The 15959-nt window shown below is 60.5% G+C and overlaps 1 protein-coding gene across 9 annotated transcripts in view; it reads right to left on the reverse strand.

Moving 5' to 3' along the window:
- The window catches only part of LOC115603123 (septin-4-like), a 19918-nt gene continuing 3959 nt past the window's right edge, over positions 1 to 15959 (reverse strand). For 2 of the 9 annotated variants that reach the window (XM_030474787.1, XM_030474783.1), the window contains exons 3-13: positions 8251 to 8544; positions 7930 to 8023; positions 7711 to 7797; positions 6071 to 6194; positions 5780 to 5914; positions 5575 to 5692; positions 5165 to 5305; positions 4654 to 4750; positions 4354 to 4516; positions 2071 to 2170; positions 1 to 1773 (exon numbers count right to left, since the gene is read on the reverse strand). In XM_030474787.1, coding sequence (XP_030330647.1) covers positions 1714 to 1773; positions 2071 to 2170; positions 4354 to 4516; positions 4654 to 4750; positions 5165 to 5305; positions 5575 to 5692; positions 5780 to 5914; positions 6071 to 6194; positions 7711 to 7797; positions 7930 to 8023; positions 8251 to 8544 — 1413 coding nt within the window. In that variant the 3' untranslated portion in view covers positions 1 to 1713. Of the gene's footprint in view, positions 1774 to 2070; positions 2171 to 4353; positions 4517 to 4653; positions 4751 to 5164; positions 5306 to 5574; positions 5693 to 5779; positions 5915 to 6070; positions 6195 to 7710; positions 7798 to 7929; positions 8024 to 8250; positions 8545 to 8761; positions 8924 to 13401; positions 13448 to 13754; positions 13788 to 14056; positions 14161 to 15959 lie in introns of those variants that run through there. The other 7 variants (XM_030474784.1, XM_030474788.1, XM_030474786.1 and 4 more) reach the window with 7 other exon arrangements.

A 15959-nucleotide genomic window follows, 5' to 3' on the forward strand; every position in this document is an offset into this window, starting at 1 on the left:
TCAGACAAGGTGGGTCAGCCATATTTATTGAGAATGGTTGTGGAGGGATAAAAATATTTCCACTAGCTCTGTAAGAATTTATAAACCTATACTCTGCTTATCCTTTAATAAATGCCTCTATGACCATCATGCGAAGGTAGGAACTTCTATAAGAAAATAGCAACATTAAAAAAAGGAAAGCGCTAATAAACCCTGTGGGGCCCTGCCCACGGGGGCCAAGGGACCCTCCAGTGGCACAGGGACATGAGTGGCACATGCCGGATGCTGCCCCAGCACCCTGCAGCACCCACTCTGAGCCTAGGCTCGACACAGCCCCCCTCAGCCAAGCCTGGGTGCAAACCCCAGACCCTGGGGTGAACCCACTCAGGGCACCCCAGCAATCCCACTGCTCCCGATTCTGCCTCTTCTCTGCAGCCTCGCCATCCGCTTTCATTTTTCCCTGTACCCGGCAGCGGGGGGGCAGAGCAGGAGGCTGGGCAGGGAGGGATCGGGTCAATCTCCACAGGGATGCCCCACAGCCACTGGCCAGGGCTCACACTGGGGCCACGCAGCGGTGCTTTGCCAGAGAGCAGTGCAGATATAGACATCTTAGGGGGAACACAGGGATAAGACACAGTGCTCTGCAGGGCAGCAAGACAGATGGGGACATAAAGCAGTGATTTCCTGGGAAGTAATATAGACGGGGACATCCTTGGGGGACACAGTGATGCTCTGCCGGGAAGCAGCTGGGACAGGGCCATCCTAGGGCCACACAGGGACACCACAGACAAACAAGTGGCACCAGGGGCTAAAACACCAGTGAGGGACGATGCTGTTACTGCAGGTCAGGAAGCACCACGGGCACAGGACAGTCATTATTGCTTTACAGGGCCAACATCACAGGGGGCCAGGCTGGGAAAGCCTCTGATTTAGGGTTCAAGGAACTTTCTCTGAGGACTGTGATTCTCCAGTGCTCTCCATCCATGGCCCTTCCCAACACCCAGGGTCACAGTGTGCTCCCAAGGAACAGTGCTCAGAGGGTACAAGGTCCCTGGCAACAACACAGGGAGCAACAACCCTGGCAAGGGAGCAACAAGGTCCCTGGCAACAACCGCTGAGCTTCAGTCCCTCCTTGCACCAGCACTGGATGGGAGGCAGCCAAGGAGGTCTGAGTGCCGGCTGTCACCCAGGCCAGGACAGTGGCTGCCCCTTCAGTCCCTTGGTTGCCTGCAGTCCCCAGGAGCTGCTGTCCCTCTGCTCCAGCCAAAGCCAGGGGGAAGCAGCCCCATCCTCCCCTCAGCAGGGCAGCTGGGACAACTGCCCCTCAATTCCATCCACCTCGTCTTCCCTGGAGCCGGGACCAAGCTTATCATAAAGGCTGTAAGCAGGGAGGCCGAAGGTGACAGAGGGACAAGGGACAGACATAACATGAGGAGCTGGTGTCTCTCCTCAGAGCTGTGGGGGAAACAGGGAAAGCCAAAGCTGTCCCCAGCCTGAGGCAAGGTGGGCAGCAATCTGGCCAGGACAGGGGACCTCCAGGCTGGGTGCATTGTCCTCTCACTGTGCCCATGGGATGGGTGCTGGTTGGTTGGATAAGGCAATACCACAGCAGCTTAAGGTGGCAGATGCAGTCAGTGTTGTACTGCGTCTTGCAGCAGGGTCAGGGTAGGACGGAGAGTGATGTAAATGTTTCTGATTTGGGGTGCAGGGAGGAGGAGGAGGAGGAAAAAGGAGTTAGTGCGAGTCCTTCATCTGTTTCTGGATCTTCTGGAGCATCTCCTGCATGCGCCGCAGCTGGAAGGGAGCAGAGAAGGGATCACTGGGGGCAGCTGGCACCCCCTCAGCTACGCCAGCTCCCGTGCAAACATATTTGGATCGAGCATCCCAAGCAGATTGGGATCACCAAGAGCTGTGGGGGGGAAGGGAGGAGGAAGGTGGAACCCTTTGATGCTCCTCCACCACCTCCTCACCCTGGCCTGAGGAGCAGCATCTGCTGGGATTCTGCAGAAAAGGTGGCCTCTCACAGCTGTACCATCACTGGGGATAGAGACATGGAGGGATCAAGGGGGCTCAGCCCTAGCCCACACTCACCTCCTCGTCCTTCTCCCGAATGAGCTTCTCCGTCTCTGCATCTGGCACCGAGGGGATGACAGGGATGGGGAAATCTGTCCCGCTTTCCCGCGTCAGCTTGCTGCGGGCAGAGAAATGAGGTGAGGATGCTGCCACACGGACATTCCACCATCGGTGCTGCAACCCTGGAGATCCCAAAGCTTGCAGGTACCCAGCACCCACCTACACAGACCCTGAGCCCCCCCCAGCCAGCATCACACTGGGTCATTTTCCAGGCAGGGGCAATATGAGCAGCTCCAGGCATCCCCCCCAAACCTCAGCATTATCCTGACCTGCCATGCACCAGTTCGGGAGGCACCACCGCAGCAATGGGTGCCAGGGACCCCCTAAGGCACAGGTCTTTCTCCATGCTCTCCCAGTTTGGGAAGGATACCGCTGGGTGTTCGAGCTGTGGTCAGGCTCTCCTCACCCAGTATTTCCTCTGCTGCTTTTAAAGCTTTTAAAGCTTCTTCAATTTGGCATCTCCCTTCTCTCCCACAGCCCCAGCCCCACCCCAGGATGGGCTCCCCTGGCACCCTGCTGCCCAGCCAGCCCCAGTGATGCTAAAAATCCCTTTTCCCAAGCATCAGCTTCCATCAGTCCATCCCTGCTGGAGGAAGCTGTTGGCATCTACCTGGGGCCACCCTACTACGCAGGACTGCAGCCAGCCCAATCGATGGCTTCTCCCATGCTAACAACAATGGGGAGGGACCAGCTCTCCCAAATGAATCCCTGTGGATGCCACGTGCTACTTCAGTGGGTGGCAACACGGCTGGGACACTGTCTCAGCGGCTGGCAGGGACCACGCATACCACCACGTGCTACTGCCACGTGCCACCACTGATGCAAAGGGGTGATGGACAGAGCGGATGCTGCTGGGTGGGTGGGCTACCCCAGCCCTGCAAGGTCCCGTTGTGCTGGGGGGGACTGTGCCAGCGTTTGAGCCGCTTTGGAAGTCACTGCCTGTTGTCATGGCTTGTCACCATGAGGGCACCCGGGGGAGCACATCAAGCTCCTTCCATCCCTGGCAGCAAGACAAGGCTTGAACTGGACACTGACAATGGGACAAGTAGCTTCACCAGCCCAGGGCAGACTGTCTACCGCTGCCTCCTGCACCCCAAAATCACACCCCCACAGGAAGTCAGTACAGTGGGGTACCTGCCCTGCAGCCCTTCCCTTGGGCAGCCTTTGGCTGGGAAAAGCTAGGTGCCACCAGACAAGTGACACATTCTCCCAACCCCACCTTGCCTGGGTGAGCTGGGGCAATGCCACCAGTACACAGCGTCCTCCCAGCACCACCGGTGGTGTTGGCACCCCAAGGGCAACTTGTGTGGGCAGCGGGTGGGTGGCCACTGGGCTGCCTCACCCCGAGAGCTGCCTGGCCCTTGCATGGGCACAGAAGGACCAAGACAGCTTTGGGTACCAGCAAGTACTCTATATAGAGGCCAGAGGGGTGGGCAGGGGGGAGGGCGGCGGAGGCCCAGTGTGGCTCAATCGGCAGAGCAGTCGGCGCAGCACAGCCTCAGCACTGAGGGATGCTGCCTTCTCCGGCAGCACATATGGAGAGACCAGCTTAGAGGCATCTATAGCCACTGCCAGCCTCCCACCGCCAGCACCGTTGCTTCGGCCTCCCACAACCCACAGAGCCTCCACCTACTCCCACACTGCTCCAGCCCCCCAAAGCAGGGTCCCTCGTGGGACCCTCCAGCCAAGGGGTGGCTAAAGAGGAGGCAAGTACCATGAACCCAGCACCGGCTGCTTGCCTTGCTCTTCAGGAGTGAGATGCAGGGTACCCCTCACTGCTGGAGCAAACCCCCAAGACACAACCAGCCATGGGGGACCCAGGTTCCGCTTTGCTGCTGGAGGATCCCCCTGTCACACCAACCCCCCCCAGCCCTGGAGGGTGTGCAGGGTCCCCCCACCACTGCCAGAGCATTCCCCCTCCCAAGCCAGTCCTGTGGGGTTTCCCCTCACTGCTGAAGCATCCCCCTCAGACAGACTCAGCCTTAGGGGGACACAGGGTCCCGCTGCCAGAGCATCCTCCCCCAGCCAGCTCCAGCCAAGTGGCACAGGAAGGCCCTCCACCACACTGGGGTTCCCCACGACACCGACAGGCTTTCTTACCCAGCCTACTATGCTGCCCAGCATGGACCCACACAAAAACCCAACCCACCAAGATCACCACTTGCAATGGGCTAGGGTCACCCCAAAGACAGGAGATGTCACCCTGACCCCCAGCCTGGCACCCTTCTCCTGGCCCCTTACTTGCGGTTCCTCTCCTTCACTACCAGGCGGGTCATGCTCTGGATGCACTGCCTGCGGTAGTTCTCATAGTGGATGTCCTGCGTCACATCCTTGAGGTCTTGCATATGTGTCCTCACCAGCATTGTTCGCAGCTTCACGAAATCAGAGTGGGATGGGTTCTCCACTGCAGGGGAGCCCAAGGTCAGGGTCCACAGCCAATCCCCCACATCCCCCCAAAGCCTCCGGGGCTGAGCAGCGTGGAGATGGGGCATGCCATGTCCTCATCCCCAGTGGGACACTGGGGACACAGCTCAGAGTTACCTTCCACAATGCCCCAGGGGTAGAGGCGTCCACGGATGCGCCGGCCTTTGGCTTCCACCATCGTGTTGCTGCCGATGACAGCAAAGGGAATGCTCTCCTGCAGGAGGATAGCAGGGGTTAGCAGGGCTCGGTCCTGTCTACCATAGCCCACACGCCTCCACATGCTGCTCCTCGGCAGTATCCAATGCCTCCACATGCTTCCCCTCAGCAGTATCCAGCACACGTTTGCCAAGATATCCCAGAGCCCTGGCTACAGAGAGCCCCAGGTGGGATGGCAAGAATTTTAACAATGGGTTTCTCCATCCCAGCCCCATCCCACCAAGCTGCAAGTGGCACATGTGGGGTGTTGGTGATGCATCCCAGTAGTGCAAAATGTACCGACCCCACCACGCTGGGACTGCTGGAGAGCTTGCATGGCCCCAGAGAGTCCTAAGGGCACCCCAGGTTGACATTTCCTCCTGGCCTTGGGGCTCTGCCCCTCCAAGGAGGGAGCTGGTGGAGCCAGACCCACCTTCAGTGCCTGGTCCTGCAGCTTGAATTCCTCATCCTCATCCGAGTCACACTCAGGGAACTGGTAGAGTCGGATGCCATAGTGGTCAATGTCCTCACGGATCTGGAGGCAGACAGCCCTGCTGAGGGCAGGGCTCTGGCCCTCGGAAACAGAGTGAGAAGCACCACCAGTGTCCCCCAAGCAGATACAAGAGCCTGTTCCCCCCAGACCCTTCCAGCCCCCAGCTGAGCACCAGGGAGATGTGTCCTTAGCGGCCGTGTGGGCAACAGAGTCCTCTACAATGCTGTGAGCATGGAGGATCCTCCATGGCAAAGTCTGGGCAGGGATCAAGAGAGCCCCCAGCTGAGTGGGGCCACCAGCCCCCAGTGTAGCCCCATGCCCAGGGACCTGCTGGGCCAACCTCCCCTCACCTTGTTCTTCATGCGCTGCACCTCGGCTGGGGTCAGGGTGTCAGCCTTGGCCAGCACAGGCACAATGTTCACCCGCTGGTGCAGGGCTCTCATGAACTCCACATCCAGGGGCCGGAGCCTGTGGGGGGAACCCAGTGAGCACCATTCCACCAAGCCCCTTCCCGAGCACCCCCACCTCATCCGCATGGGCAGTGGCTGCCTGTACCCATGGCCATAGGGTGAGATGAAGTAGATGCAGCAGTGGACACGGTTGTCCTGGATGTTCTTCCTGTTGAGGCCACTTTCATCACGGAAATACTGCTCAAACTGCTGGTCAATGTAGTCAGCCACTGGCTTCCAGCTGTGGGGACAGGGAGGTGACTGTGAGACCGCCAGGGTTCCCTGGACCCCCAGCTTAACACATCCCATGGTTCAAACATTGCAGTCTGATGACCCTTGGGTATCCCACCCTCAGAGCCACTGGCCCATCCCTGGGGAGACCCTCTACAACACGCACCACTCAGTGTTGTTGACGGCATCACCGAAGCCTGGCGTGTCCACAATGGTCAGGCGCAGCTTGACACCCTTCTCCTCAATGTCCACCATGTGCTTGATGATCTCCACTGTCTGCATGATGCGCTCTGCAGCGAAAGGAAACACATGAACCGTGGCCGGGAGGAGGGCACCTCAGGTGAGAGAGGATGGGGGTGATGCAGGGAGATGCTGCAGCCCCCCTGGGCTGGCTTTGCAGGATCAGCCCTGATGTTCATCGGCGTCCAGATCCAAGAGATGATGCTCCCTGCCATGGCCTCTGGCATCCATATGAATGCATAACCATCCCTTGGTGGCTGTGCCATCCCTTGACACCCCAGCTCCAGAAGCAGAGGGGTCTGCTGGGTCCAGGCATCACTGTGGGAGCATTTTTAGCTGCCTGTAACACCTATGCATGACCCCATGGCTCCAGGACTGTGCCCGGTATTGGAACAGGTTGTCCAGAGCAGTGGCGGAGTCACTGTCTCTGGATGTATTTAAAAGACGTGTAGATGGGCCCCCAACACAAGAGGGACACGGAGCTGCTGGTGCAAGGTCAGAGGAGGCCACGGAGATGCTGTAAGGGCTGAAGCAACTCTACTCTGGAGCCAGGCTGAGAGAGCTGGACTGGTTCAGCCTGGAGAAGAGAAGGCTCTAGGGAGACCTTAGAGCAGCTTCTAGTGCATAAAGTGACTACAAGAAACCCGAAGAGCAGTTTTGGACAAGGGACAAAGGGGAATGAATGGCTTTATCCTGCCAGAGGGGAGATTGAGATGAGCTCTGAGGCAGAAGCTCTTCCCTGTGAGGGTGCTGAGGCGCTGGCACAGGGTGCCCAGAGAAGCTGTGGCTGCCCCATCCCTGGCAGTGTTCAAGGGCAGGTTGGACGCAGGGGCTTGGAGCAACCTGCTCTAGTGGAAGGTGTCCCTGCCAGTGGCAGGGGGTTGGAACTGGATGAGCTTTAAGGTCCCTTCCAACACAAAGCAGTCTGATTCTATGATCCTATGATTCTGTGTGGCACTTAGGGGACATAGTTAAGTGGTGGACTTGGCAGTCCTGGGTTAACGGTTGGACTCGATGACCTTAAAGGTCTTTTCCAACCTAAAAGACTCTATGATTCTATGCCTCTCTACCCCCAGGACACCTCCATGTCCCTGCGTCCCCAAGGATGTTCCTGTCGCATTTTGTAGCTACACGCAATTTGGTTTTCACTCCAAGCAATGGATACAAATCAAACAACTCCCTCGAACCCCTGTGGATTTGGGCAAGTTTGGGCAATTTTACATCAAACATGGGCTGCAGCTGAACTGGCCCTGTGCCCTGGACCCCGACTGTCCCCAGCCTCCTGGATTTACTGCAGCTCCAGCCAGACCCTAGAAGCTGGAGCTTGTTACCCCAGTGAGGCCAAAGGCCTCGCAGGGGTCCCATGCCAGGCGGGGTGGTCCCCGCTGCTGTGGAGCTGTCCCCAGCTCCGATGGGCAGCTGGCAGCGTGCTGCAGGCAGCATCGGAGACCTGGAGGAGCCTGGCTGAGCAGGGAGAGGGGCTGCAGCCCCCCAGGAGCAGCACGGGGCTCTACCACTCCCCAGACACCCAGGATACCCCATCACTGGGACTGTTCCCATCCTCACCTTCAGCGTTCAGCAGCTTGCGGTCTCTGTACATGTCCATCAGGAAGAGGCTGTTGATCAGGGTGGACTTGCCCAGACCAGATTCCCCTGGGAAAGTGGGACAAGGGTAAGGGGGGGGGGCAGCCAGTACCCCCTCACACTCCCTCCCACTCACTCCATGGCTTTTGGGATGCAGAGCAGGGTCAGCTTTCAGGCTCAGACACTCCCTTCTCCCCGTACCTGCCACCATGAGGGTGAAGTCGAAGCCCTTCTTCACTGACTTCCGATGAACCTGGTTGGGCAGCGTGGCAAAGCCCACATACTCCTTGTCATCCTGCAGCAGAGGGTATGTGGTACAGGGGATGCCACCATCCTACCCTCCCTCCCCCATCCCAGCAGGACACCCCCTTCCTCCTGTCCCCTCAGGGGGTCCCCCCAGGGTGGAGCACCGCAGGATGAGGCCATGTCCGCCCGAACCCTTTGGATGTGAAGGGTGAGGATGTCCTCTGCTGTGACTCCTGCAGCCCTTTGTCCCCCCCTCCCCACGGACGCATCCTGCACCTCGGAGGAGTCATATGGGTCCAGCTGCCCCCAGGGGCTCCGGGGCCGGTTGGGGCTGGGGGGTGGGGGGGCTGCGATGTGCTGCTGGACATCCAGGGGCTGAGACCGGGAGAAGATCCTGGCGTCCCTCTCGTCGATGTCAAGGGGGAGCCTGCCCACACCACAGAGGGAGTGGCCAGGCTCCCGCCAGCTCTCCGGGGTCTCCACCTTCCTGGGGCTGTCAACCGGTGGGCAATCCTGCAGGAGCTGGCTCAGCTCAGCCTCCTCAGAGTCCTCCTTCAGGAAACGCTTTATCTGGGGACCAAGGGAGCAGGTGACACCAGGGGTGGCATTGCCAGCCTGAGGCAGCATCACCCAACTTAGCAACATGAGCCCCTAGGCTGCAGCAGCCATACACATGCACCTAAGGATGGCAGGGATGGGAGGAGAAGGGGGACATGGCCACCACCCTGGAGACAGCCATGGGGATGACAGTGAGGACAGCCGTGGTCCCATACACCCAGGCGCTTACAGCTTGTGGCACCGGGACAGCAGCCAGCTCCTGGCACTCCTGGGAACAGGGATGGGGACCTTCCCCCTGGGCACCCTGCTGCTCCTCGGGGTCTTCTGGGGTAGCCAGGCCCCCCGCATACCCCATGGCCTGCCGGGAGGACAGGGAGGAGGGAGAGACGCCAAGAAGAGATGAACAGTGGTGGCAGAGGAACTGGCAGTGGGGCTGGACCCAGAGGAGAGGCAGATGGCAGGCAGGGGTCTGCCTGTGCCCCCTGCCTGCCCACTCAGCACAGGTAATGGCACAAGGGGCTCCCATCCCTGAATCCCAGGAGACAGCCAGGGCAGGGGGCCTGACCCACAGCTGTCACCAAGCCCACGTTCAAAAGGCTCAGGACAACACAGCCTATCATGCAAAGGGGCTACGAATCAGCGTTGTTCTCCAGCTGAAGTCAAAAACACAGCGCTGCACCAGCTACTAAGAAGGAAAAAAATGACTGCTACAGCTGAACCCAGGACACCCACTCAAGCTGTGTCCTTGCATGCACCAGGACCCCAGCATCCCCTTGACCCAGCTCTGCCCATGCTGCAGCTGGTGCAAGCAGCAATGCCAGACAGGTGCTGGGCACAGCGGTGCCCGAGCTGGTGGCCCCATGAGTTGGTGGGGCTGGGACGAGGGACAGGGGTGCTGGGACTGGGACGGCTCCACATCCTGTTTACAAGTGCTGGCGGGAGGAGACATGTCTGGCAGCAGCTCCTGTGGGAACAAGCCCTCCTGCCAGTAGGCAACAGGGTCCCCAACGCCCCACCATGGCAACTGCCAGAAGACCCCAGCCCCGTGAGCAGGGGGATCTTCAAATGGGGGGCACACAGAGCCTGGGGGGGGCCACAACGCTGCAGGCTCACACCGGGAGCCAATGCCCCCCCAGTCAGCACCTCAAAGTGAGAGCTTTCCATGGGGACACGTCCTCTCCTGTTCCATGTCCCCACTCCACTGGTGGGGCAGGCAGCAGTGCCGGCGGCAAGGCAAGATGCGCTGAATTACTGGGCTGGAAACAAGGTCAGGGCACTGTCAGGGCTGTGTGCTCGCACGCCTACCCCCCCCCCACCCTGGTGCACTCCCCAGCACAGGGGCCATGGGGCCAGGCTGGGGGGGCAATGGGTGCCCCCATACTCTCCTCTCCCCCAGCAGGTTGATAGTGGCTGCCGCTATCTGTGATCGCAGCATCCTCTTCCTCTCTGACCTTGATCTGGGGGGGCTCAGCACCAGCCCCCACCACAGCATAGCCCAGTCAGGGGCCACACAGAAATGGGAGATAATGCCACCACCACTACCAAGCACTCCCAGTCCTGCTGTTGCTCCATCCCTCAGTGCTCCAGCCCTTTGGGACTGTCCCCTGTCCTCCACTCCCAGAGAAGCCGATGACCTTGGCAATGCTGTGGCATAGACAACATTTGCACCACATCTTTGGGGGTCCGACAGCAAGTGCATCCCCCAGGAAGGCTGTCCCAGGAATGGAGCACTGGCTGTGGCACCATCCCGTAATTCTGGGTGCTCTGGGTCCCCCAACCCCATCTGCCCTGTTTCGCTCTGCTGGGGGGGAACGCTGCCTCCGTACCTCTTGCGCAGGCTGCAGCTCGGGGCAGGTGGCCATGGGAGAGGCCATCACCCGTGGCCAGGAGAGGATGCTGAGTGGCACCAGCTGCGCAGAGGGATGGGGAGTAGCATTAGCATAACTCCACCCTGGGCAGGCACTGCGGCTGGGGCACCCACAGCACCCAGGCACAGCCCCTGCGGGTGCTGAGGGCAGGACCAGAGGGGGGGGCACAGGGAGAGGAAGCCCCAAGGCACAGCCAAGTCCAGCTTCTGCCAAGTTGTCAAGATGTCAAGGACCAGCAAAGCACCATTAGCCAAGGAGATGGCACGGCAGGTCCTTGTGGGGCTGCATCGCCATGACCATTATCATCACCACCAGCAGCCCCCCTGGGCTAAGCTTGGCTGCAGCCCAGGTGAATGTTCAGCCCATGGAAACACCTCCATCCCAGGACAAAAACCTCCTCCATCCCAGTGCACACCAGTCCTCTCCTGCTTCCCACCCTAGAGCCACCCCAGCAGGGCTCCACAGCCTCTTTGATGGGAGAAACCCAGTTTTCCATGAAACGCTCTTTGAAAACTCAGCACTTTTGTGCCTCACAGTCAAAGCTTCTCTGCATGGCTCCATGTTGCTGTTCTGTCTAGGCATGATGGGTCTGGCTGGGAAGGGCCCAGCCCCGGGCTGGGAGAAGCGAGGATGATGCCCACCACAGGATCTCTGGCAGAAGCTCCAGCAGTCCTGCCTCAGTCTCTCCAGCTCATCCTTGGGGAGGCAAAGGGTTAACAGTGCCCCAGGAGGAGCTGTGGGTGGCAGCAGGGTCCCCAGCCCTCACTGTCAGGGGTCACCAGGAATGGTGATTCACCTTGATGCATGTCAAAATGAATTAGAGCAGCTCAGGCGCAGAACTGCATCTGCTCAGCTGTGGAAGGGCTGCATTTGCCAGGAGAGTGCTGAAGAGCATTGAAGCATCGGCTGGTGCCGGGACAGGCACGCTGAACCACAAGCCTACCGGGCAGAGAGCGGGGCATGGATGCTTCTGTGTCCATCCCCAGCATCCCTAGGTCCCAGCCAAGCTCCTGACCCCAGTGCCAGGCCTCCTCCCCCCCCAGCTTTGAGGCCACAACTCCCGCGATGGAGACGATGCTGTTTCCACCAGCCCCAGGTGGAAGGGACCCCCAGACTAGGCTGCTGTCCCTGCGCAGCCTAGATCCAGGGGAGCACAGCCACTGTTCCCAGCTGACCCTGCACCTCCCTAAGGAGCTTCCCCAGGACTTTGCAGCCCCTTTCCCCACCCATCACAGTCTGCAGCACCCCACCACCACCCCACCAGCCTGGCCAGGCTCTGCACCCCATCAGCAGTGCCTCTCCAATTCCCCCTGCCCGGTGTAGCACAGCTTTCCTACAATACCCACCATTCTCCAATCATCCCAGCCCACGATCCCGGCAGGAGTGGGGATTTACTGCAGCGAGAGCCTGGGGCTGCGCTGTAGCCCCCCTAAGCAGATTATGCGCCTGGCTGCATGCACGCCAGCACTCAGCTGTCACCGGCCCAGCAGCTCCAGCGAGGTGACACATGCGCTGCCTTGCCCCCACCTGTCACACTGCATCACACCTTCCCACACAGTGCCAGCCCCAGGGCTGTGGCAGAAGCAGCAAGGGGCAGCGGGTAAAGTCTGAGCTAGGAAAGCCACTGGCTCCCCCTTAGCATCTTTCTGCCTGGCACCACATTCCCATGGGATGGGTTTTCCCAGCCTGTTTCTACAGGGAAAGGAGGGGAACATCCCAGAGAGGGGCTGTTCTTGCAGTTAGGCTGGCTGAGGCACCCCCAAACCCACTTAAAGGTGACATCCTTGGCAGAAGGGCTGGAACTAGGTGGTCTTCAAGGTCCCTTCCAACTCAAATCATTCTGTGATTCTATCTAGATGTGCCACCCACAACACAGCATATGTAGCTCCACTGTAGTGTAATGGCTGAGCAAACCAAACACAAACACCCTGTCCCAAAGGTACAAACCCCATATGGGACAAGGGCACAGCGGTCCCCACCAAAGCCCAGCTCTGCCAGGATCAGCCTGGAGAGCCCAGCTCTTCCCCAGGGCTGTTCCTGCTCCAACCTGCCTCCAGATGCATGGGATTCTCCAGCCAACATGCTACAATCAGAGTCTCTGACCCACAGCTCTCCCCTCCCACCCCACCAGCAGCACCCCAATTGGGAAACTGAGTCTACCAAGAGCTTTAACAGGAGCAGGGTGCTGGACACCCAACGGATGCAGGGGCAGGCAGCCGTGCAGGTCCTCAGGCTAGGCAGGGTGGCAGCACCAGGCAGATGAGCACGTGGGACAAGAGCCTTCCCAATACACCCCTCTGCACAGCAGCTCCAGCCCCATTCCTGGAGGGAATCCTTCAGCTTGAAGGACCTCTGAGCACTTGCACAGGGACCCTGGTATGGGACAATGCACAGTGGCTCCTCACAGCTGGGAAGTGACAGCAGGGCCTGTCCATGCTGGAAACAGGGTCACATGGGAACGGGCAAGAAGATCCATCCCACTAAGAGCCAGGAGCAGAGGCTGAGGGGGACTGCTGTTCATCCCACTTTTCTGGATGATCTGTGGACTGCTTTGGGGACAGAGGAATGCAGCACTGGTGTCAGGGGCACCAGGTCAGCCTCCACCAGTCCTTCTGGATGCATCCATACCCATCCCCAGCCCCAGCTCACCCCACGTGCATGGAGAAGGGAGCCCAGCTCCCCTCCCAAACCTGGCTGCAGCTGTTGTCCTCCCGCAGTAGATGTTTCCAAGCCCAGATCCATCCATCCCCAAAGACATGGTTTGGAGCCTTTCAGGAAGGCACTCAAGGGAGCCAGTTGCGACACAACACACTCCACCAGCCGCCCTTGTGTCTGGTTTCACTGTGTCCTGCTCCACTCCAGAGGAATGCGCTGGTCCCACTCCCACGGCAGCTGCCGAGGAAGGATGGCCGAGACTGTCTCCATGAAGGGCAACTGTCCCAGTGGCCACAACCCCGGTGCCACGTGAACCACGGCCACAACACTCCATCACCATCCTCACCCTGGGCATGGCCAATGCCTCAAGGTCCCCGTGGGGATGTGGCCCTGGCGAGCAGCTCCTGGGGACCTGCCACAACCGAGGCAGGACGAGTGATGCCAGACAGGCTCCTGCCAAGGGGGGAAGGCTGGCGGCAGCTCCAGACCTTGCAGGTACCTGCAGCGACGGCTCCAAAGTGCAGTTGGGCTCCGGGTGTGTGACAGTCCCCCCTGCAGCCCGGGGACCTGCCAAAGGTATGGCTGTGTGACCACTGCTACGCTCGGAGCCACCCGAGGGCAGCCCCACCCCTCTACTCAGGGACACTCACAGGTCGCGGGGACACTTGCAGGTGCCGCTCAGAAGCAGTGTCGCCTTACCGGGGGGCGGGGGAGGCGCCCGCCGCGATGCCACTGTGAGGGACGGTGTGAAGGTGGTCTCAGTTCCCCCTTCATCTTTCCCCATGGCCGGTTGCGGGCAGGTTCTGCCTCGCTGCCCGCACACCCTCCAGCCCCGCCCCGGCCCCGGCGGCCCCGGCCCGCTCCGCGCTCGCCGCAGCGTCACCTTCACGGAGGGCACTGGGATGCGAGAGCGGGCCTAATCCCCCGGGGCGGAGCTGTGCGGGGCGGCGCGGGGCAGCCCGGCGCGGGTCTCCCCTCCCCCCGCCGCCTTCCGGCCTTACCATGGCTGCAGCGCCGGGCACCGTCCGGGAGCGGCGGCTGCCGAGCGGCCGGGCCCCGCCGCCGGGATTAGCAGAAATAGCAGCCAGCGGGGGCGGGGGCGGCCCGGGGCGGGGCGGGGCGGGGCGCTCGCCACCACTGGTACCGGCACCGGGCACTGCCCGGCGGGCATGGCGCGCTGGGATAAGGCAGCAGCACCGGGGCGCCAGCACCAGGGCCTTGGTACAGGGCACTGGGTACCGGGACCTGCGCCAGGGACAGGGCATTGGCGACAAGGCATTGGCACTGCGTACCTGCACCGGGGACTGGGCATTGGCACTGGCTAACAGGACCTGCACCGGGTACCGGGCACAGGGCAGCAGCACGGTGCACTGTGCACCAGGGGCAGGGTCCTGGCACAGGGACAAGGGTGGAGCTCCTGGTGTTGGCCACCCTTGTACCCAATGCAGCAGGGAGTGACCCCTGGGCAGTGGGCAACAGCCCCTGGTGCTGCTTGGTGGGTACCAGGAGGCACCAGGCACTGCACACCAGCCACGGGGTATGCAGAGCACTGCGTACCCTTTAATGGTGTTGGGTACTGAGAACCGTGTGCCAGGCACTGAACACCAAGCAAACACACTGGCAGTGCACATCACACATCGGGTACCAGGGACCAGGCCCTTCATTGGGCATGAGGCACCGGTTCCCAGCCTTCCCCAGTGCTCTCCCTGCAAAATCCCAGCCTTCAGAGCCTTTCCAGGGGCTGATGCCAGGCAATCCTGCCAGTGGCCCTGCCTTGGCTTGGCTGTGACTGGCTGGCAGTCTGGAAATCTGGCAGAGGGAACCCCACAGGCTGTCCCCCTGTCCTCATCCCTATCCCATGCCAGGGATTTCAGCCCCTTCCCAGGATGCCCTGGCTCCAGGCCCATGCTTTCACAGGCAGTGAGCGCCAGTGGCACGTGGCTGTAGCTCCTGTCCCCAGCAAGGGCAGGAGAGGAAGCTGGCACAGTGACTGGGGCAACATGGGGCGCTTGTGTTCCCGGCTGTGAAAGGGGCTGGGGGAGTCCTGGCCAGTAGTGGCTGTTCCTGTGGTGAGTAGCTGGCAGAGGCTCAGTCATCCCCAAATTTCAGCCTCCTGGTTCAGCTGCCCACCAGGGCTGTCCTCGTCCCCTCCAGTCACACCCCATACTGGGGGGGTGGCAAGGCCACATGCACCCCCAGAGCATTCCTCTCTGGGCAGCTCTTCCTGCCTCAGTTTCCTTACCCTTAAAACAAAGCTGGTGGTAACTTCCCAGCAGGAAAAGCCAAATCTGAGATTGCCACCAAGGCTAGGTGGCTCCACAGGGACTATCTCAATGTGGTCTCCAACTTTGTCACTGCCCAGGGTCTTGTCCCCCGCCCTGCTACAAGGTCAGGGTGCTGCCAGATGGCTCTGTGTTCCCTTCATTCCCATAAACAACTGATGCAGGCTTAGCGCAACATGGGGGAGTCCCAGTGGCCACCCAGACCCCATCCATCTGGAGTGGCCGGGCAGCAAGCCCCCTCTCCTGGCAGCCCTCCGTCACCCACTGCCGGCCAGGGGGCTGCAGGCAGGGGCAGGCAGGAGAAGGTGGCTGTTTGCATCTCTAATCGCTGGAGAGCACTTTCCTCCGGGATTATTGGGGGATTACAGGCTCAGGTGCTCCAGGAGCTCAACCCCATCTTTCCCTGCCCTTCAAGAGCAGTGCGGAGCTCCACAGGGCAGGCCAAACACTGCTCTGATGAGCTGGGCTTCCTCAGCCATGCCGGCAGGCAAAACCTGGAGCTGCCACCAGCTTGCCATGGCCTTGATCCAGTAGCCCAGTCGCATCAAGGCTGGCGAGCTGCAGCCCAGTCTTTAAATAGAGCACTAAAAGCTGAAGGGATGAGGTGTGAAGCAGGAGGGGA

This window comes from Strigops habroptila (assembly GCF_004027225.2).
Source record: "Strigops habroptila isolate Jane chromosome 13 unlocalized genomic scaffold, bStrHab1.2.pri S16, whole genome shotgun sequence".
NCBI lineage: Eukaryota > Metazoa > Chordata > Aves > Psittaciformes > Psittacidae > Strigops > Strigops habroptila.